We start from the raw sequence: 14,881 nt of genomic DNA, 5'->3' as shown, positions 1-14,881 counted from the left end.
GTCTCACTTCCTTATATACTCTACTCTCTTGCAATGTTTCATGTGTCTTAGTGCATTGCATAGGAATTACTCAATAGTAAACAAACAAACAAACAATTTTTTCAATCATGGAGTGTCCGTATGTTGTACTGGGCGTTTCAAAAGAGTCCTCGCAAAAAGAAATTAAAAGAGCATACATACAGGGAGTAAAAAAGACCCACCCAGACATGACACGGCATGACACAGATGCCGAGTTTATTCGAATAAAGGAGGCATATGCAAAGATTCTCGTTACCCCTCACATCCAGCAGACAAATGTTGACTGGGACAGCCTTCCATACTTGGTTGTTGAAATAAGTAATGCCAAGGATGTAAAATGCCGGTGTGGAACTATCTACACAGATACCGATCAGATTGGCCCTGTGGAGTGCATGACGTGCTCCCACTACATTGAGATTATACCAGATGCATAGAAGAAATAAAAACACATATATATTACAGATACACAGCCCCCAAATAAAATACTCGCTAGAGGGAACCCTGGCGCGATAAATCTATTTATTCTATGTGATTGGCACTACTGCATATAACTCCCTCTTTATACTATTCGTATTTTATATACCCTGATGTCAATAATATAATTTTGCCGCGCTATCTATATATAATTGCTTCTGGGATCATTTTGACTTCACACTTACCGATAAACCACTTGATGAATGAAATTCATAAATTTACCTGCACATCTTTCCATTTAAAGAACTATGCATACATATGCATGGGGACTAAACAAATAGTCATTTTTATTATGGAAAGAAAATGCATTCCAGAAAATAAACTCTGCATAGAATACAAAGCTGTTTGGCAGATTTCTCAATCTTCTGCAAATTATAAACTAAGCTCTTATGCTTTTTTCTCTTGACTACATCCTTTCTCCATCCATTGCATCATGTAATTTTGCGATAAATATCAATGTATATATTACAGAGCATACCTTTATGCTCGTCCATATATATTTACTTATGCAAGATGATCTTTTTTGAAAGACCTCTTGTCTACACTATTTCGTGTGTAGTTGATAGCAGAAGAATCATTTCAATGTTTCAAATACTCGCTCTGTCCATTTTGTCTAAATAAAAACACTACTTCTTTCTTTTACTTGATATTTATGCGTATATAAAAGAAAAGCCTTCTAAAAAAGCAAGCTACTCCATACAATAGAAGCCAGCATAGCTTGTATAGTGGCCTGCACAAAATACTTTGTACAGAATAATTCTTTCTAAAGAAAAAATATACTTGCGTGAAGAGCTTCTAACTACAATGCAAATCTTTATTAAGGTATATTGCAGATATGCACTACACGGCTACCCAGCCTTAGAACGAAAAAAAATCATTTCTTTTTAAATAACAACTCTCTAGAAACTCGCTTGATACCTCTATCACATCATCGTTACTTACTGTACTGTATGCTGGAAGAGAGTTTGATCTATTTTCGTTTCTTGCTCTTAACTTGATTGGCCTGATGCTTTCCGCAGGCTGCAGATCGATATGCTTTCTCTTTCTTCGGTAGTTCATGCGCAGCACAAGGTTTCTTGGTATTTCCCATGCCGCCACTCTATCCCATATTGAAGACCTCGTATGGTGTTTAGCAAAGCTCTCAGTAAAGTACGCAAGCATGTGGTATGTTTTTTTCTGGTACACTAGAGATGTGGTCATTTTTATAAGACCGTGTTTTTTTGGTATTCTCTTCTCGTCCTTGGAAAGGCTTATTATTTCTTTCCCAAGCTTGAGTATGTTCTCTAGGCACTGTGTAGAGCTGAGGCTTTCCAGGCGTGAGTCGTATGATGTCTCTATAAGCTCGTAGTAGAGAAGACACCTCCCACTTATCTTCGAGGTAGACCATATTTTGCCATCTGTCCACCGGGATATCCCGCTTTCCCCCTCCTCATACACATATATGCTGCCAGGCCTAATTGAATTTCTCTCTGCATCAGAAAGCCGGGACTTTATCATAGGTAAAGCGCCAAGGCGTGACATGTCTATTATCTTCATGCACTCGTCCTCGCTCCTTATTGTCCCGAAGATTGTTTCCGACCTGGGCTCTGTCTTTCTAATTTTAAGTGTTGAAATTTCTCCCTGAATGAGTTTGTCCATGGAATATATCTAGATTTTGCTATTTATTTATGATTAGTAAACCTTATCTCTTTGTTAAGAAATTTAATTTTATAAATAATTATCATATGGATAAAAAGCTGGCACTTGCTGTGAAGCAGTTGGAAACGTCCTCCATTGTCGTCTCCGGGCCTGCAGGCTGTGGAAAGACAGAGCTAATTCGAAAAGTCCTCCAAGACACGGAATACAAGCTGACCGAGATTGACAGCATTGAGGAATACAAAACGTACCGAATTAGCAAAGCCATCATCTATCTTCTGCGGGTTGGCGATGGAATGCGCATCAAACAGCGCGACTACAGAGGAATTATTTTTGAAACCGAAAATCCATACTTCTACCGAAAGATAAAAGCATGTGAGCACATAAAAATGGCCTCGCCAACACTCCGGACAGTTCGGAAATACTGCCCGTCTGCAATGCACAAAACATCCATGCACCGCATTCTGCAGGCACAGAGGGCGCCTGCTGGGATACAAAGCACCTTACTAGAGACAGAGTGCGGCAGCATTTCTTTTTTTCATATGATTGGCAAGATACTCTACCACAAAACAAGCGAAGTTCCTATGGAGGTTATTACAGCTATAGAGGACTCTCCATTTAAAGTTCTTCTGTATCTGCACGAGAACATCCCTGCATTTACTGAGGACGTGGGCTCGCTTGCCCGTGTGCTGGACAAGATATCGCTTGCCTTAAAGGATCGAAATCAGATGTTTGCTCTTGTCTCAGAAATATGGAAGCTGCACAGGCGCTCTGCGAATACTTTCTACAACATCCGAACATCCCCATATAATATGGAGTAACTCTGTATTTAGTGCATCTTCTGCAAACCCCATACTATGTCCTCCACATACTGCCAATATGGCCAGGCCGCACTGCCTAGCATAAGTACATTCTTTCTAAGTATGCCCTCCTGCGCACAATTAGCTAACTTTTGGCACAGCATATAAATTAGCTTCTGTCTTTCTGTGCATAGAATAAACTTTACACCACTATTTAAATGGAGAAATCCCTTTCTGCATGAAGACAGAGGAATTTCTTTATATTCTTAAAAAGATATTTACAATAGAACAAATAACAATAGGAGACAGCGGAACACTTTATATTAACCAGACTAATGAATTTATTGAGATAAACGGCAATTCTTTTTTAAAGGATATCTAACTACTTTCCCTTAGGCGGGTACTTTGCTTCAAGCGCTGCTTTTGTTTTCGCCTCCTCTTCACGAACTCCATCCATGTCCATGTCCTTCCATTCGCTGTGATACTTAATTACCTCCTGATGTCCCTGTATAAACATTTTTCTCATGAACTTGTCCACATCCTCGATGTACTTCCATCCTATAAATGGAATGTGTAGGTCAATATGCACTCGCTTAAAAATTGTCATCACTGGCGTGTGTTCTTTCTCCCACCCTTCTTTAAACAAAAGGTTTCCATCATCACCCTTCACAGTTGCCAAGTCTATGCCTTCGCACATCTGCTGGCCATAGACCAGATCCAGCACCTCGCAGTTCTCTGAAATAATGCCGTCTGAAAATGGGTCAATGGGTGCCTTATGCCCCTCCAAAAACAGTGTGTCAATTCTTGCTTTAAACTTTTTTTCAGAAAGGGCTCCGCTTGTGTACACTGTTTTGCATACTGGGAATGCGTTGTGCGACTTCTCGCTCATTGTGAGCGAGCCACTTGGTGCTATTTTTCTGAGAAACGACTGCACTTTCTTAGAAAAATCAATTACCTTTGATGTGTATTGGCATGGGCCTGCTGTCTCTTCACTTTCCACCGCCTTGTTCTCCAGCACAGTCACCCGCATTCCATTATTTGCCTCTCTCTCGCTCACTCTGCATGTGGTGAGAAGCTGTCCTACGTTGTACTCCTTGAGTGTGTATGGCATGTAAATAACATAAAGTGTTGTTCTCTGTGGCATCTGTAAATAAAAAAAGAATGTTCTACATTAATTATAAATCCTTTTCTTTATGGGCATATTGTCTACCAATTACATCTACAAACTCATCTGCAAGCCCATGCCTTCATACTGCCCTCTAGCAGAGATCCTACATATGCACACAGCATATAGAATGTGTCTAAAAAATATTAATTAATTTTCTTATACGTTTCTTTAGGCTATTTACTGGGCAGTCTCTTTTGCAGAGAACAATTTTTCTGTAGATATGTACCTTGCTATTTCTGAACTCTTGTATATTTATGTATCAGTATTAGCACATTTCCAGTAATATTGATCGTTTCTATAAGTCTCTATTGCAGATAAAATGCAATTATTTAAATGCATATACTCGCAAAAAAGTATACTTGTTTAACAGAAAATAAAAATGCAGCTCTTTACTAAAGCTTTCCATATGCAATATACAATGTACTTTATAGAGGTTCTAAGGTATAGCAGATCCACTTAATTAAAATAAAGCATATAATAGCTTTATATTTTCTTATTCTGTCTAACAAACTGTATCAGCCCACAATAGAAAATAAGTCCTTTAATACTTTATTGTAAGACTATCTTTGCTGGTTCTTATGATCTTAGCTCCTGTTTGTCTTCTATTACCTTCTTTAACAATAAGTTTTTTAATAAAAGTTTATGCCGAATTGATCCTGTCTAAGAGTAAATTTTAAATAAAATAAAAGCTTACAAGTATGGAGGGGAACTATACGGCTTTATTTCTTTTTTTAAGCGAGAGGCAGAATAAATCATCTAACATGCAGATTTTAAAGGGCCCCATAAGGAAAGGCCGGATATGATGCCATTTAGCAATAATATCAATGAAAGAGAGGTATATAGCATACGAACACCAAATGGTGTATAGCATGAGAAAAGGACAGATGCACAGAGAAGAAGTGCTTATAAGTGCATAAACAAGAAGAGGACTATGTGGGCATAGAGAAAGAAGGTATATGCCTAGTTACGTACAAATAAAGACAATAGGTATCGCATTGGTATATAGAACCAAGTAATAGAAGAAATAGTAGCTGCAGATATTTATTTGCAGTGTGGAATATTTGGCTATAAAAGTTCTTTAGAGAAGAATTATTTTACAGATTTCAGGGTTATGGAGATACATTTTTGTACAGATGCGTATATCAGTGCAGTTATTCAGAGAAAAAGCACATATGTTGATATATAGATCTGTATCTGGCAGTGAATGGGAAAAGACACTGAGACAATAGAGATAGATTAAAGTTAACAAGTGGGTGTTATTATAAGAGCAATTCGTTTCATTTTCTATTTTATTTCCTAATAGTTAGAGAGTAATATGTATTTTAGGCGCACTTTAATATAAGACACACAAAATGAAAGAGTTTATATTAGTATAATAAAAAACAAGTATTATCTATAAAAATGGATTTAAATAGTCATTGTAGCACTTTTATGAAGGATTGTAGTAGACTGTGTACAAATCAAATAATTTCAGGCCTGCTATCCACGCCATATCTATAACTACATAGCTTTCCTTCTATTTTATATAATGGAAACACTTGATATGTGTGCTTGTATTGCAAAAACCCAGTGTCTTTATTTCTAAAACTAAAATAGATGCACTAAGTGTAGAGGTGCAGCAAAAATATTTGAATAAATTAAAGCAGTGGCTAGCTAGAGCTCAGACACTATTCGAATACTAGTAAAGCAAGAAAATCTTATACATGCAATAAAACATAGAAGAAACACTTCAAAGCCATATATGGCTACTCAAAGAAGCAGAAAAACATCTGTTACCAAGAGCCCAGTGTATATCCAGACATGTCTTTAGAATACTCACAAACCAATCAATATATAAGAAATGTCCTCAATAGAACATGTGTGTTTATCAGGCTCTATCAAATAGAGAAGTGTTCCGCACACATCCACAGACAAATTGTTACTCAGTGAAGAAATAGACAAAGAATATATAGTGGCATTATATGATTGCATACCACACTCTGGGGATGCACCATGTATTTCCATATGGCTAGTCAAACAGCTTTAGATTAGGACTGCAATAAGAGCTGCATATTGGCAGTGTGCAGAAATATTAAAGTAAATCATAAAGTATTTAGAATAATTTTACCCATGACAAAAGAAATGAAAGAAATATACACAGATTGGTATAGAAGTATGCCATCTCAAATGGTTGATGTCAGTGAGTCATTTGTGGGTATTGGAAAGATGATCATAAATGCACATTCGCTGTACAAATACATTGAAGAGATATATAACATTCAGAGCGACACATTGCCACTGAATCTATTGAGCGTAATTGCCGAGACAGTGGGACACAGCCTGCAGGCCTCTGGTTTCAAAGACTCATATCTAGTGCTATTCCAGAAGGAGGAGATTGCGCCAGAGAGAAGGATATGCATGCAGGAGGTAGCAGCGTGCTTGGAGAAAAGCAAGTCTCTCAAAATCATCTGGTTCCACTCTCTGCAGGACAAGGAGTTTAAAAGCTTCATAAAGGAGGAGCACATCTGCTTGGGAGTAGGATATGATGACAGAGAGTCACTGGTCTTTCTAAATACCATTCTGGGGTTCTCTTTATATGCAGCAGTGCTGAACAAGGAGACATTCAGACCGCCCCGGCTGCTTATGTTTGTGATCAGCCCTTCCATGTATCTGTGGGCAGAGGGCTATGTATCGAAAGAGTATGCGCCACAGAAGGTAGCTGTGGGATGCGCAGAGGAGGCTGTTAATAGAGTAAAGGATGCCGTGCGAGCGCATCTGGGAGACAAGGAGTATGAGAGGCTTCAGGAGAGTCTGCAGAAGAAAGACATTATATCGCGATATGCGAAGAACAGTGCTCCTGTGAGTAAAGAGATGGTGCGTGCAGTTAGTGAGGCACTTCAGGATGCAGCTATTTGCAGCGTTAAGGATGTAATAGATGGATGCTTGCTTGCAGAAGACCAGGCGGAAGAGAAACAGAAGCTTGCAGCAGAAGACACAATCAGCGAGGAGCAGGAGCAAGAAATTAAGAAAAATGACTTTATTCCAACAACAATGGCGTCTGTGCGGTTTTACAACGAGGAGCAGGAGAGAAGCTTCCGAACGGAGCAGATGTACATTGAAAGCCTGAAAAAGAATGCACAGTCACTGCACGAGGGAAAGCACTTGCACAACCCAATCACGCTAGTAACAGAGAAAGCAAAAAAGAAGAAGGAGGTGAAAGAAAAGATAGGAAAGAAGCAGCTGGAGATCATAGAGAAAAACAAAAAGCAGATGGAGCTTGAGGGAAAGAAGAAGGACATTGCGTTCCTGCGCAGCTTCCTGTCCAAGTACGAGTCGTTTTCAGCCACGTACGAGAAGAGAAGACACTTGGAGTCGTTCCTCGCGCGGGCCCACTCGTCTTTTATTTGCAGAAAGGTGTATCTTTTGAGAATTGAGTTCTACAGCGAGCTGTGGAGTCTTGAGAAGAGAAAGAAGAGGCCAAGTGAGAAGGATCTTGTCTCTCTGTACATGGACTGCATGACTTTTATTGAGAAGTACAGCAAAGAGGCGTCAATAGAGGAGCTGCAGTATGTGATGCAGGCCATGCTGGACCAGGGGTTCGGAGCCACTGTTCTGGAGATGTGCGAGAAGTACCAGATCAGCTATGTAAACAAGAGAGACAGCGCGTGCACAAAGATATATAATGGAAGCGAGCCAGTGAGCGTGCTCTTTGATCCAGCAACCACAATGGAGCCAAATGACTATGACATCTCGTTCCTTATGCGTGCAGCAGGAGACAAGCTGAAGAGGTCACTTGGATCCATGCCGGACCCCCGTCTTCTGTTTGAGCCCGACAAGTGGCAGTGGGACCTTCTGGAGATAGTGGATAGCAACAGCAGTGCAGTGATTTGTGCGCCCACCTCATCAGGTAAGACCTTTATCTGCTACTACGCAATGGAAAAGATCCTTAGGGAAAGCAACGAGGACATTGTGATCTTTGTGGCGCCAACTAAGGCTCTTGTGAACCAGGTGGCAGCAGATGTGTACGCGAGATTTGGATCAAAGCCATACATCAAGCAGAACAACATTCTGCAGGGTATATGTATGAGCGACTTCCAGATATCGCCCTTCAACTGCCAGATTCTCATCACGGTGCCAGATGTCCTGGAAAAAATCCTTAGCATGCCGCCAGAGCAAAGCAAAAAGGCGCATCCATATCTGGACAGAGTGAAGTACATTGTGATTGACGAGGTGCACAAGATCAGCGACAACAAAATGGGGCCAAGCATGGAGAAGATCATACACTTCAGTCCGTGCGCTCTTCTTCTCCTGAGTGCAACGCTTGGAAATCTAGACGAGTTCTATAAGTGGGTGCAGAAGGTGGAGAGCAAAAAGGGCCGAACATGCCACAAGATTGAGCACAAAGAGAGGTACTGCGAGATAAAGAACTACATCTTTGTTCCCAAGAAGCTCACTACTCTTGAAACCTGCCATAAGACAACGCGTGCGGCAGGAGAGCAGTCAATTGCTCCAATCCACTCGCTGTTCGCATACTCGTTCCGAGGAATCAAGGATGAGGGGTTCAGTGACGATGTGAACTTCCTGCCAGAGGAGCTGCTGAATCTATACTATGCGATTTTTGCAGTGCTCAGGAAAGACCAGAAGTCGCTTGTGAAGGAGTTCCGGCCAAAGAGGTTCTTCAAAACAAACTGCATAACAAAAGGAGATGTGAAGAAGTACGAGAAACATGTGATTAACACATTCAGGGACATGATAAAGACAAATACACTGGAGCCAGAGCAGGTCACAAAGATATACGAGATTCTCATCCGAGACGCAAAGGAGGGGTTCCAGAAGATAGAGGACGGTCTTAAAAAGCAGCTGAATGCATACATTGCAAACACGCCAGTGCCAGGCACCCTTTTGCTTCAGAACAAGGCCAAGCAGCCAGTGTACAGTGCAAAGGAAGACCAGGCACAGGATGAGGAGAGCCTAGCAAAAGAGATATCTGAGATGGAGCTGAACCCGACAGAGGTGTCTCCAGACATCCTGCTGTACAACATAGACTATCTGTTGGACAACATTCTCGATTTGACCGTTGAGCTGGAGGCTGCAAACAAGCTGCCGTGCATTGTGTTCAACCTTGAGAGAACTGTGTGTAATGCGCTGGCAATCCGGCTTTCTGAAGAGCTGGAGAACTTTGAAAAGTGTGCTCCTCCAGCAATGACCAAGGCAGACCTCAGAGAGAACGAAAAGGTTCTTAAGGAGATGAGAAGGGCAAGAGATGCAACTGTTGCATCAGGAAAGGATGCATGGATCGGAGAGTCCATGGCAGCAGAGGAAATAGCAGGAAGAACAATTGATCTGAACGCCAAGGACCCTCGGTTCTGCTTCACAGACCCTACAATAGCTTCCTCTGGTGCATACCTTCTGGATGAGTATGCAAAGTCACTCCGAAAGACAGGGCGAATTGATCCACGTCTGATACAGGCGCTGTATCGAGGAATTGGAGTGCACCACAGCGGAATACCAAAGAAGTACAGAAACATGGTCGAAATTCTCTTCCGAATGAAGCAGCTGCGGGTGGTGTTTGCAACAGACACACTTGCGCTTGGTATAAACATGCCGTGCAGAACTGCAGTGTTTGCAGGAGACTCCCTGCATCTGGACTCAATGAGCTTTAAGCAGATGGCAGGAAGAGCTGGGCGAAGAGGATATGACACGCAAGGCAATGTAGTGTTCTTTGGTGTGCCAAAGCAGAAGGTGCGGAGTCTTATCACATCGTATCTGCCGCGCATTAAGGGAACATATCCATACACAAGTCTTCTTGCAGTGCAGTCTGCCCGACCAACGGTGAAGAGCTCAACAGTGGAGAGCATTCTCTTGTATCCTCTTATGTCGCTCTCCTATCCCGAGGAGTCCCTAAAAGCAGTGGATGGAATGGCCGCTGAAAAATTCACGCAGAAGATACTGAATGCGCAGAAGAAGTATCTGGTTGACAAAATGTTCCTTTCGCCAGAGGTTCTCCAAAACAATGAGCTGGCGGGAGAAAAGTCTGGGTTTGTTAAGAAACTTGCACACACATCTGGGCTGTGCGATATGGCGCTGAACACACTTTCGTACGGGTCAGAGGCCTTTGTGCTTATGTCACTCGTAAATGAAGGGTTCCTGGAAACAATATGCAAACAAGAAATTGACAAGGAGGAAATATATAAGAACATTGTGCATCTAATTGCCTTTATCTTTGAGGTCCACCCCCTTCCAAAGATGTCAAAGCTTCCTTGTCTTAAAGACATAAACCCTGCCATATTTGAGCGGCTTGCAACATACTATCGGGAGTCGGTTGAGGCAAGCAAGGAGTTTATGCAGAAGAAACAGACGGTCTTGATGGATCTTATTCCAGAGAAAGTGCACTACACGCCAATAGCCCACTCCTTCTTACTTCTTCCATATCTGTACACCAAGAAGAACAGTTATATTCTGCGATACTTTACAGACCAGAATGTGAAGCAGATCATCAAGGAAAATGGTGTGGGGGAGACTGAGCTATGGCGCAGACTCAAGAACGTGGAGGATATTCTTACGCAACTGGCAGCCTACTACAAGGAGTACGAGCCAACCTCAATTTGCACACCATTTGTGCTGGGCACCCTTATACAGTTCCAAGAAAGATTTGCAAAGATGCATGCATAAGTGGTTTATCCTGCAGAAAAAGCAATAAAAACAGTTTCATTTACTTTTATCTATCCAGCACCTCTGTTGAGACCTTTTATGGCTCTGTCTAAAGACGTAAGTATTTTTGAACCAGTAGCCCAGTAATGCATAAATTTAAAAGTGGTTTGTGCAGGCTGGTCAGCAGAGCAAACTCAAGACAGTTTGCCTGCGCGAATACTGCAAAAAGAAGTGAATTGTAAGGTGGTTAGAAGTGAAATGTTCCTCTGTTGACTCATTCATACCTATAAAAGCACAAACTTAAATCAGAGGGTGCTACAATAGAGCAGCCACGAAAGCACTATATACATAAAGTATCCATTTAGTTTCTGGTAGAATAATTAAATTGCAACAGCGTGCGCTTTAGAAGGAATAAATTTAATTACCGGGTATAAATTTTTTCTTTAAATGACAGCTCCAATAGATATAAACTGGGGAAGGAAGGAGCAGAGGAGGCCTATAAGCAAGACCCAGCCATATACGTTTTTCACCTTCTCTAACCCGAAAAAAAGAAAGGCAGATGACCAAGTTTTTGCTGCAAGGCCCATCATAAGGCCGCAGGCAGATGTACCAGCAGAGTGCCAGCCTGGCGTGCCCCATCATGAGAGGCTTCTAAAGGTCAATTTAGTATTGCAGGCGTATTTAAGTCTTATATTTAATGCGTTCGTGGTAGGCCTGGTTGTTCTTCTATTGATTAAAGGAGCAGTAATGCTAAAGAACGACATAGAGGTGCGTATTAATGCATCAATAATTGATCAAAAAACACAGATAGCAGACTGTGCGCGAGAGTACAGAATAAATAGGTGCAGTCCAGAAGAGCGTGTTCCTGCAATGGAAAAGCAGTGCCAAGTGTGGGAAAAGTGCATGACGCAGGATCCTATTCGGCAGGAGCTTGGAAAAATCATTCTTCGTCTGTTTAGCGAGGGTGCAGAGGAGCTGATGAGTGCGCTGTCTGTGCGCAGCGTGTTGCTTGCCTCCTTCGCTCTTATTATCATCCTTAGATTCCGTAAATAGCACATTCATGCAAAGGCATCGATGCGCCATACATGGCCGCGCAGCTGCACACAACTAATAAATAATAGAATATTTTGTATACGTTGCATCTCTGCTTGCACACTATGCAAGAAAAAACCCAGAGAACAGAAAGACAGATGTAGGCTGCTATCCTTTATTGTAAATTGATAAATATTAGCTATCATATAAAGACAGTCACCCACTTATCGGGCAAAGTGTGAGTTTGACTTTAGCACCACAGGAGTGTTGGATTCCAGGGAGATGGTGAATGCTGGCCTTGCGCCTTCTGGCAGTGGCTTTGGTGGAGCAACTCCATGCTTTGCTCTGTACTCGTCTCTAGCAATCTTTTCTTTCTGGCACTGGCTGGGTCTAACGTGCTCAATTCTTGCAATTACTTTTTTGACAACAAGGCTGTTTCCGCACTGTTTTGTCAAGGCAATTCCTACGGAAGTCTTGAAGACAGCATATACTCTTCCTGTCTTTCCAACAAAAGTTCTGTGGGGCATTCCCTTGTGTACACCTGAGTCAACGCTGATGTCAACGTAGTCACCTCTCTTGTACTGGTTTAGGAGGGTGGTTGTCTGTGGTCTTTTTGACTGATCGTAGTCCTTCTTGAACACACTTCTTGTCTTAGATCTATATCCCTTGCTTCTCATTGCTGGGGGAATAAAATTTAAAATTTAGTTAAACTTAGAATTTTAGCTGCAAAGAAGCCTATTGCAATATATTGCTAAATACGGCTGGCAGCGCAGGCATTATGATATTGCCCACTTTCATATCGGGCTGTCTGTTCCCTGTGTACTTCTTTATCCCCCGTGATTTGATTTTTGTCTAAATCAAGAATTAGTCTGTGTAGACTCTGTGCAGAGTACACACTAGATATACAGCGTGTGAAAATAAGTAGCAAAGGGATATAAGACAGAGGCATGCGCATGCAGAGCTGTTTATTCATGTAGGCGCACTATTGTGTGATCTTTCTGTGCTAGTACAGCTTAAGCTTTCTTATGGCGGGTATTGCCTTTATAAGGTCTTTTTCGTACGGATATAGAGCTATTGCAGTCTCAATGTCTTCTGGCATCTCGCGCCATACGCAGTGCTTTATTTTCCTTTCCTGCAGTTCTTTTATTATTTCTGGCATGTTTTCTTGTGTGCACTGGAGAATGACTGTGCGCATGGCAAATCCCTCTCGACAGTACTCCAGGTAGTCTTTGTCAAAGTGTGTGTGCTGGCATAGTGTTACTGCGTGCACGGCCTGTGCTATGGTTGCTCCGTGCGTGAATTCTGTGTCTCTTCTCACTATAACATACTGTATTTTCATTTTTCTTTTTTAATCCCCTGCATGGCAAGACCAACATTTTCAAAGAGAGCTGGCTCTGTAAGAAGACCATTCGACAAGCAAAGGCTTATTAACGAGATGAAGTACGTAGGAGAGTATGGGCTAAAGTCCAAGAGAGAACTCAGAGTGCTTGAGAAGATATTCCACGACGTAAAGAAAAGAGCAAAGGATCTTCTTATACACACAGACGAAGACTACCAGATGGTGCAGGGAAGAGCACTGCTTCACAGACTAGAGAAGCAGGGCCTCATCACTGGAATCAACTACCAGTCCAAGAAGTCTATTATTACCGAGCTTGAGAAGGTTCTAGATTTAAACATCACAGCTCTGCTCAACAGAAGACTCCAGACAATGGTAATGAACCTAGGCCTTGCAAAGAGCATTCACCGCGCACGTGTTCTGATCTACCAGAGACACATAACAGTAAACGGTGCTATTGTTGACAAGCCAGGATTTATTGTTGCTGCCGAGAGCGAAGGATACATAGAGATCTCACCCAACTCTGCACTGATGGGCGCCAAGCTTGGAAGAACTGCAAAGAAGGCCGCCAGAGCAGCTGCTGAATAATAAAATATTCTATTTCTACTGTCTGGGTTCTATTGTTTCTTTTTGCACCTATTTAAGGACACGTGCACGTGCGCATGAGTGCGACTGTGCATTTTTCTAAATGTGCTATAGATAGAAATACAGCGGCATGCACTGCCATTTCCGTATACAAAGGAGCGCATCTTTCATATTAGAGCAGCATGCTTGTCTAACATTTATTCAACAGAGGCACTGGTTTGTACATAAGAAGAGAGAAGTAGTAGTACTTGCACAACTATGCACACAGTATTAGCAAAACTACACAGAAAAATGGAAAGAGAAACTTCTTTGCAATTGGTGAGGAGGCATTAGCTAAAGCTATAAAGTGCCAATAAAAAGGAGTTTAACAGCCTAAATCCAACCAGCTGCATACAAAAGGACGCTCTGCATGCATATACAAGCAAGCTTTAAATAAAATAGTACAGGAATTCATTCTCTGCAGACTGGACATTGGTTTATTCATAATGGATAAATAAAAATGAAAGCGCGCAAAGGCACAGAGAGAGTTACTAGAGAGGTAGAAAGCAAAAGACCCAAAAAAGAGTTCCCTTGCAGGGAATTGAACCCCGGCCGTCGCGGTGAAAACGCGAAATCCTAGCCACTAGACCACAAGGGATCACAATATACTAAGCCCATCCGTTCCCTCACGCGTATACTGTATATCCTTAAGACATATCTGATGAAGCAGCACAGAAGATGTCTGTACTGTCAGAGTGCAGCAGTTTCTGATTTCTCTTAATGTAACTTGGATGATTAGTATTTTTGCAGCCTCTAGCTTATATTCAAATTATAAATATACTCTGTTTAGTTAAAGTATTTTTAATGTAAAGCTTTTCTTATTGCATGCAATTAATTCTTTAATGTATTTTGAGGCGGGCGTGTCTTGGGCTGTGTATATTCTTTAAACAATAAGTGCTATCTGCGTGCATCTGATATTTACAAAATATAATTGGCTTAATTCTCGCAAAGCACCTATTGATCTTCCTATATTTTTGGCTATTAGTAAGCAATATTTTCTTTAAAATACACTCAGCACAGCCCATCTGAATAGTGGGCCTGTTTATATTTAACAAATACAGCTATATATGGGCTAAATACTTCGCGCAGATAGAAAATGGATAAAAGAGGGCAAGATGCTTGTAATAGTCTAATATCCATTTATTTACAACAATATCTTCAGAG

The 14,881-nt window shown here is 41.4% G+C and overlaps 9 protein-coding genes and 1 non-coding gene across 10 annotated transcripts; 5 read left to right on the top strand and 5 right to left on the bottom strand.

Annotated features, from left to right (window-relative positions):
* Window positions 1-107: 107 nt before the first annotated feature.
* Window positions 108-452, top strand: NESG_00128 (uncharacterized protein; the record flags this gene model as incomplete). The annotated part of the gene is made up of 1 exon (XM_053047785.1): window positions 108-452. One exon carries the CDS (start codon window positions 108-110, stop codon window positions 450-452), a length of 345 nt encoding a protein of 114 aa, XP_052905610.1.
* An 898-nt stretch (window positions 453-1,350) lies between these two features.
* Window positions 1,351-2,130, bottom strand: NESG_00127 (uncharacterized protein; the record flags this gene model as incomplete). The annotated part of the gene is made up of 1 exon (XM_053047784.1): window positions 1,351-2,130. One exon carries the CDS (start codon window positions 2,128-2,130, stop codon window positions 1,351-1,353), a length of 780 nt encoding a protein of 259 aa, XP_052905609.1.
* A 29-nt stretch (window positions 2,131-2,159) lies between these two features.
* Window positions 2,160-2,948, top strand: NESG_00126 (uncharacterized protein; the record flags this gene model as incomplete). Its single annotated transcript, XM_053047783.1, has 1 exon — window positions 2,160-2,948. The coding sequence occupies one exon, from the start codon at window positions 2,160-2,162 to the stop codon at window positions 2,946-2,948; it is 789 nt and encodes a 262-aa protein (XP_052905608.1).
* A 361-nt stretch (window positions 2,949-3,309) lies between these two features.
* On the bottom strand, window positions 3,310-4,071 carry NESG_00125 (uncharacterized protein; the record flags this gene model as incomplete). The annotated part of the gene is made up of 1 exon (XM_053047782.1): window positions 3,310-4,071. The coding sequence occupies one exon, from the start codon at window positions 4,069-4,071 to the stop codon at window positions 3,310-3,312; it is 762 nt and encodes a 253-aa protein (XP_052905607.1).
* Window positions 4,072-6,204: 2,133 nt separating this feature from the next.
* NESG_00124 (uncharacterized protein) lies at window positions 6,205-10,746 on the top strand (the record flags this gene model as incomplete). The annotated part of the gene is made up of 1 exon (XM_053047781.1): window positions 6,205-10,746. The coding sequence occupies one exon, from the start codon at window positions 6,205-6,207 to the stop codon at window positions 10,744-10,746; it is 4,542 nt and encodes a 1,513-aa protein (XP_052905606.1).
* A 426-nt stretch (window positions 10,747-11,172) lies between these two features.
* NESG_00123 (uncharacterized protein) lies at window positions 11,173-11,778 on the top strand (the record flags this gene model as incomplete). Its single annotated transcript, XM_053047780.1, has 1 exon — window positions 11,173-11,778. One exon carries the CDS (start codon window positions 11,173-11,175, stop codon window positions 11,776-11,778), a length of 606 nt encoding a protein of 201 aa, XP_052905605.1.
* Window positions 11,779-11,981: 203 nt separating this feature from the next.
* Window positions 11,982-12,434, bottom strand: NESG_00122 (uncharacterized protein; the record flags this gene model as incomplete). The annotated part of the gene is made up of 1 exon (XM_053047779.1): window positions 11,982-12,434. The coding sequence occupies one exon, from the start codon at window positions 12,432-12,434 to the stop codon at window positions 11,982-11,984; it is 453 nt and encodes a 150-aa protein (XP_052905604.1).
* A 326-nt stretch (window positions 12,435-12,760) lies between these two features.
* Window positions 12,761-13,096, bottom strand: NESG_00121 (uncharacterized protein; the record flags this gene model as incomplete). Its single annotated transcript, XM_053047778.1, has 1 exon — window positions 12,761-13,096. One exon carries the CDS (start codon window positions 13,094-13,096, stop codon window positions 12,761-12,763), a length of 336 nt encoding a protein of 111 aa, XP_052905603.1.
* A 21-nt stretch (window positions 13,097-13,117) lies between these two features.
* NESG_00120 (30S ribosomal protein S4) lies at window positions 13,118-13,681 on the top strand (the record flags this gene model as incomplete). The annotated part of the gene is made up of 1 exon (XM_053047777.1): window positions 13,118-13,681. The coding sequence occupies one exon, from the start codon at window positions 13,118-13,120 to the stop codon at window positions 13,679-13,681; it is 564 nt and encodes a 187-aa protein (XP_052905602.1).
* A 562-nt stretch (window positions 13,682-14,243) lies between these two features.
* Window positions 14,244-14,315, bottom strand: NESG_00119. The gene has a single exon. It is a non-coding gene; the product is annotated as a tRNA-Glu (tRNA).
* Window positions 14,316-14,881: the final 566 nt, after the last annotated feature.

The sequence above is a fragment of the Nematocida ausubeli genome (genome assembly GCF_000738915.1).
Source record: "Nematocida ausubeli strain ERTm6 chromosome Unknown supercont2.1, whole genome shotgun sequence".
NCBI classification, from domain to species: Eukaryota; Fungi; Microsporidia; genus Nematocida; species Nematocida ausubeli.
The sequence above is the reverse complement of the archived record's forward strand: the minus strand, read 5'-3'. Positions and strand labels throughout refer to the sequence as shown.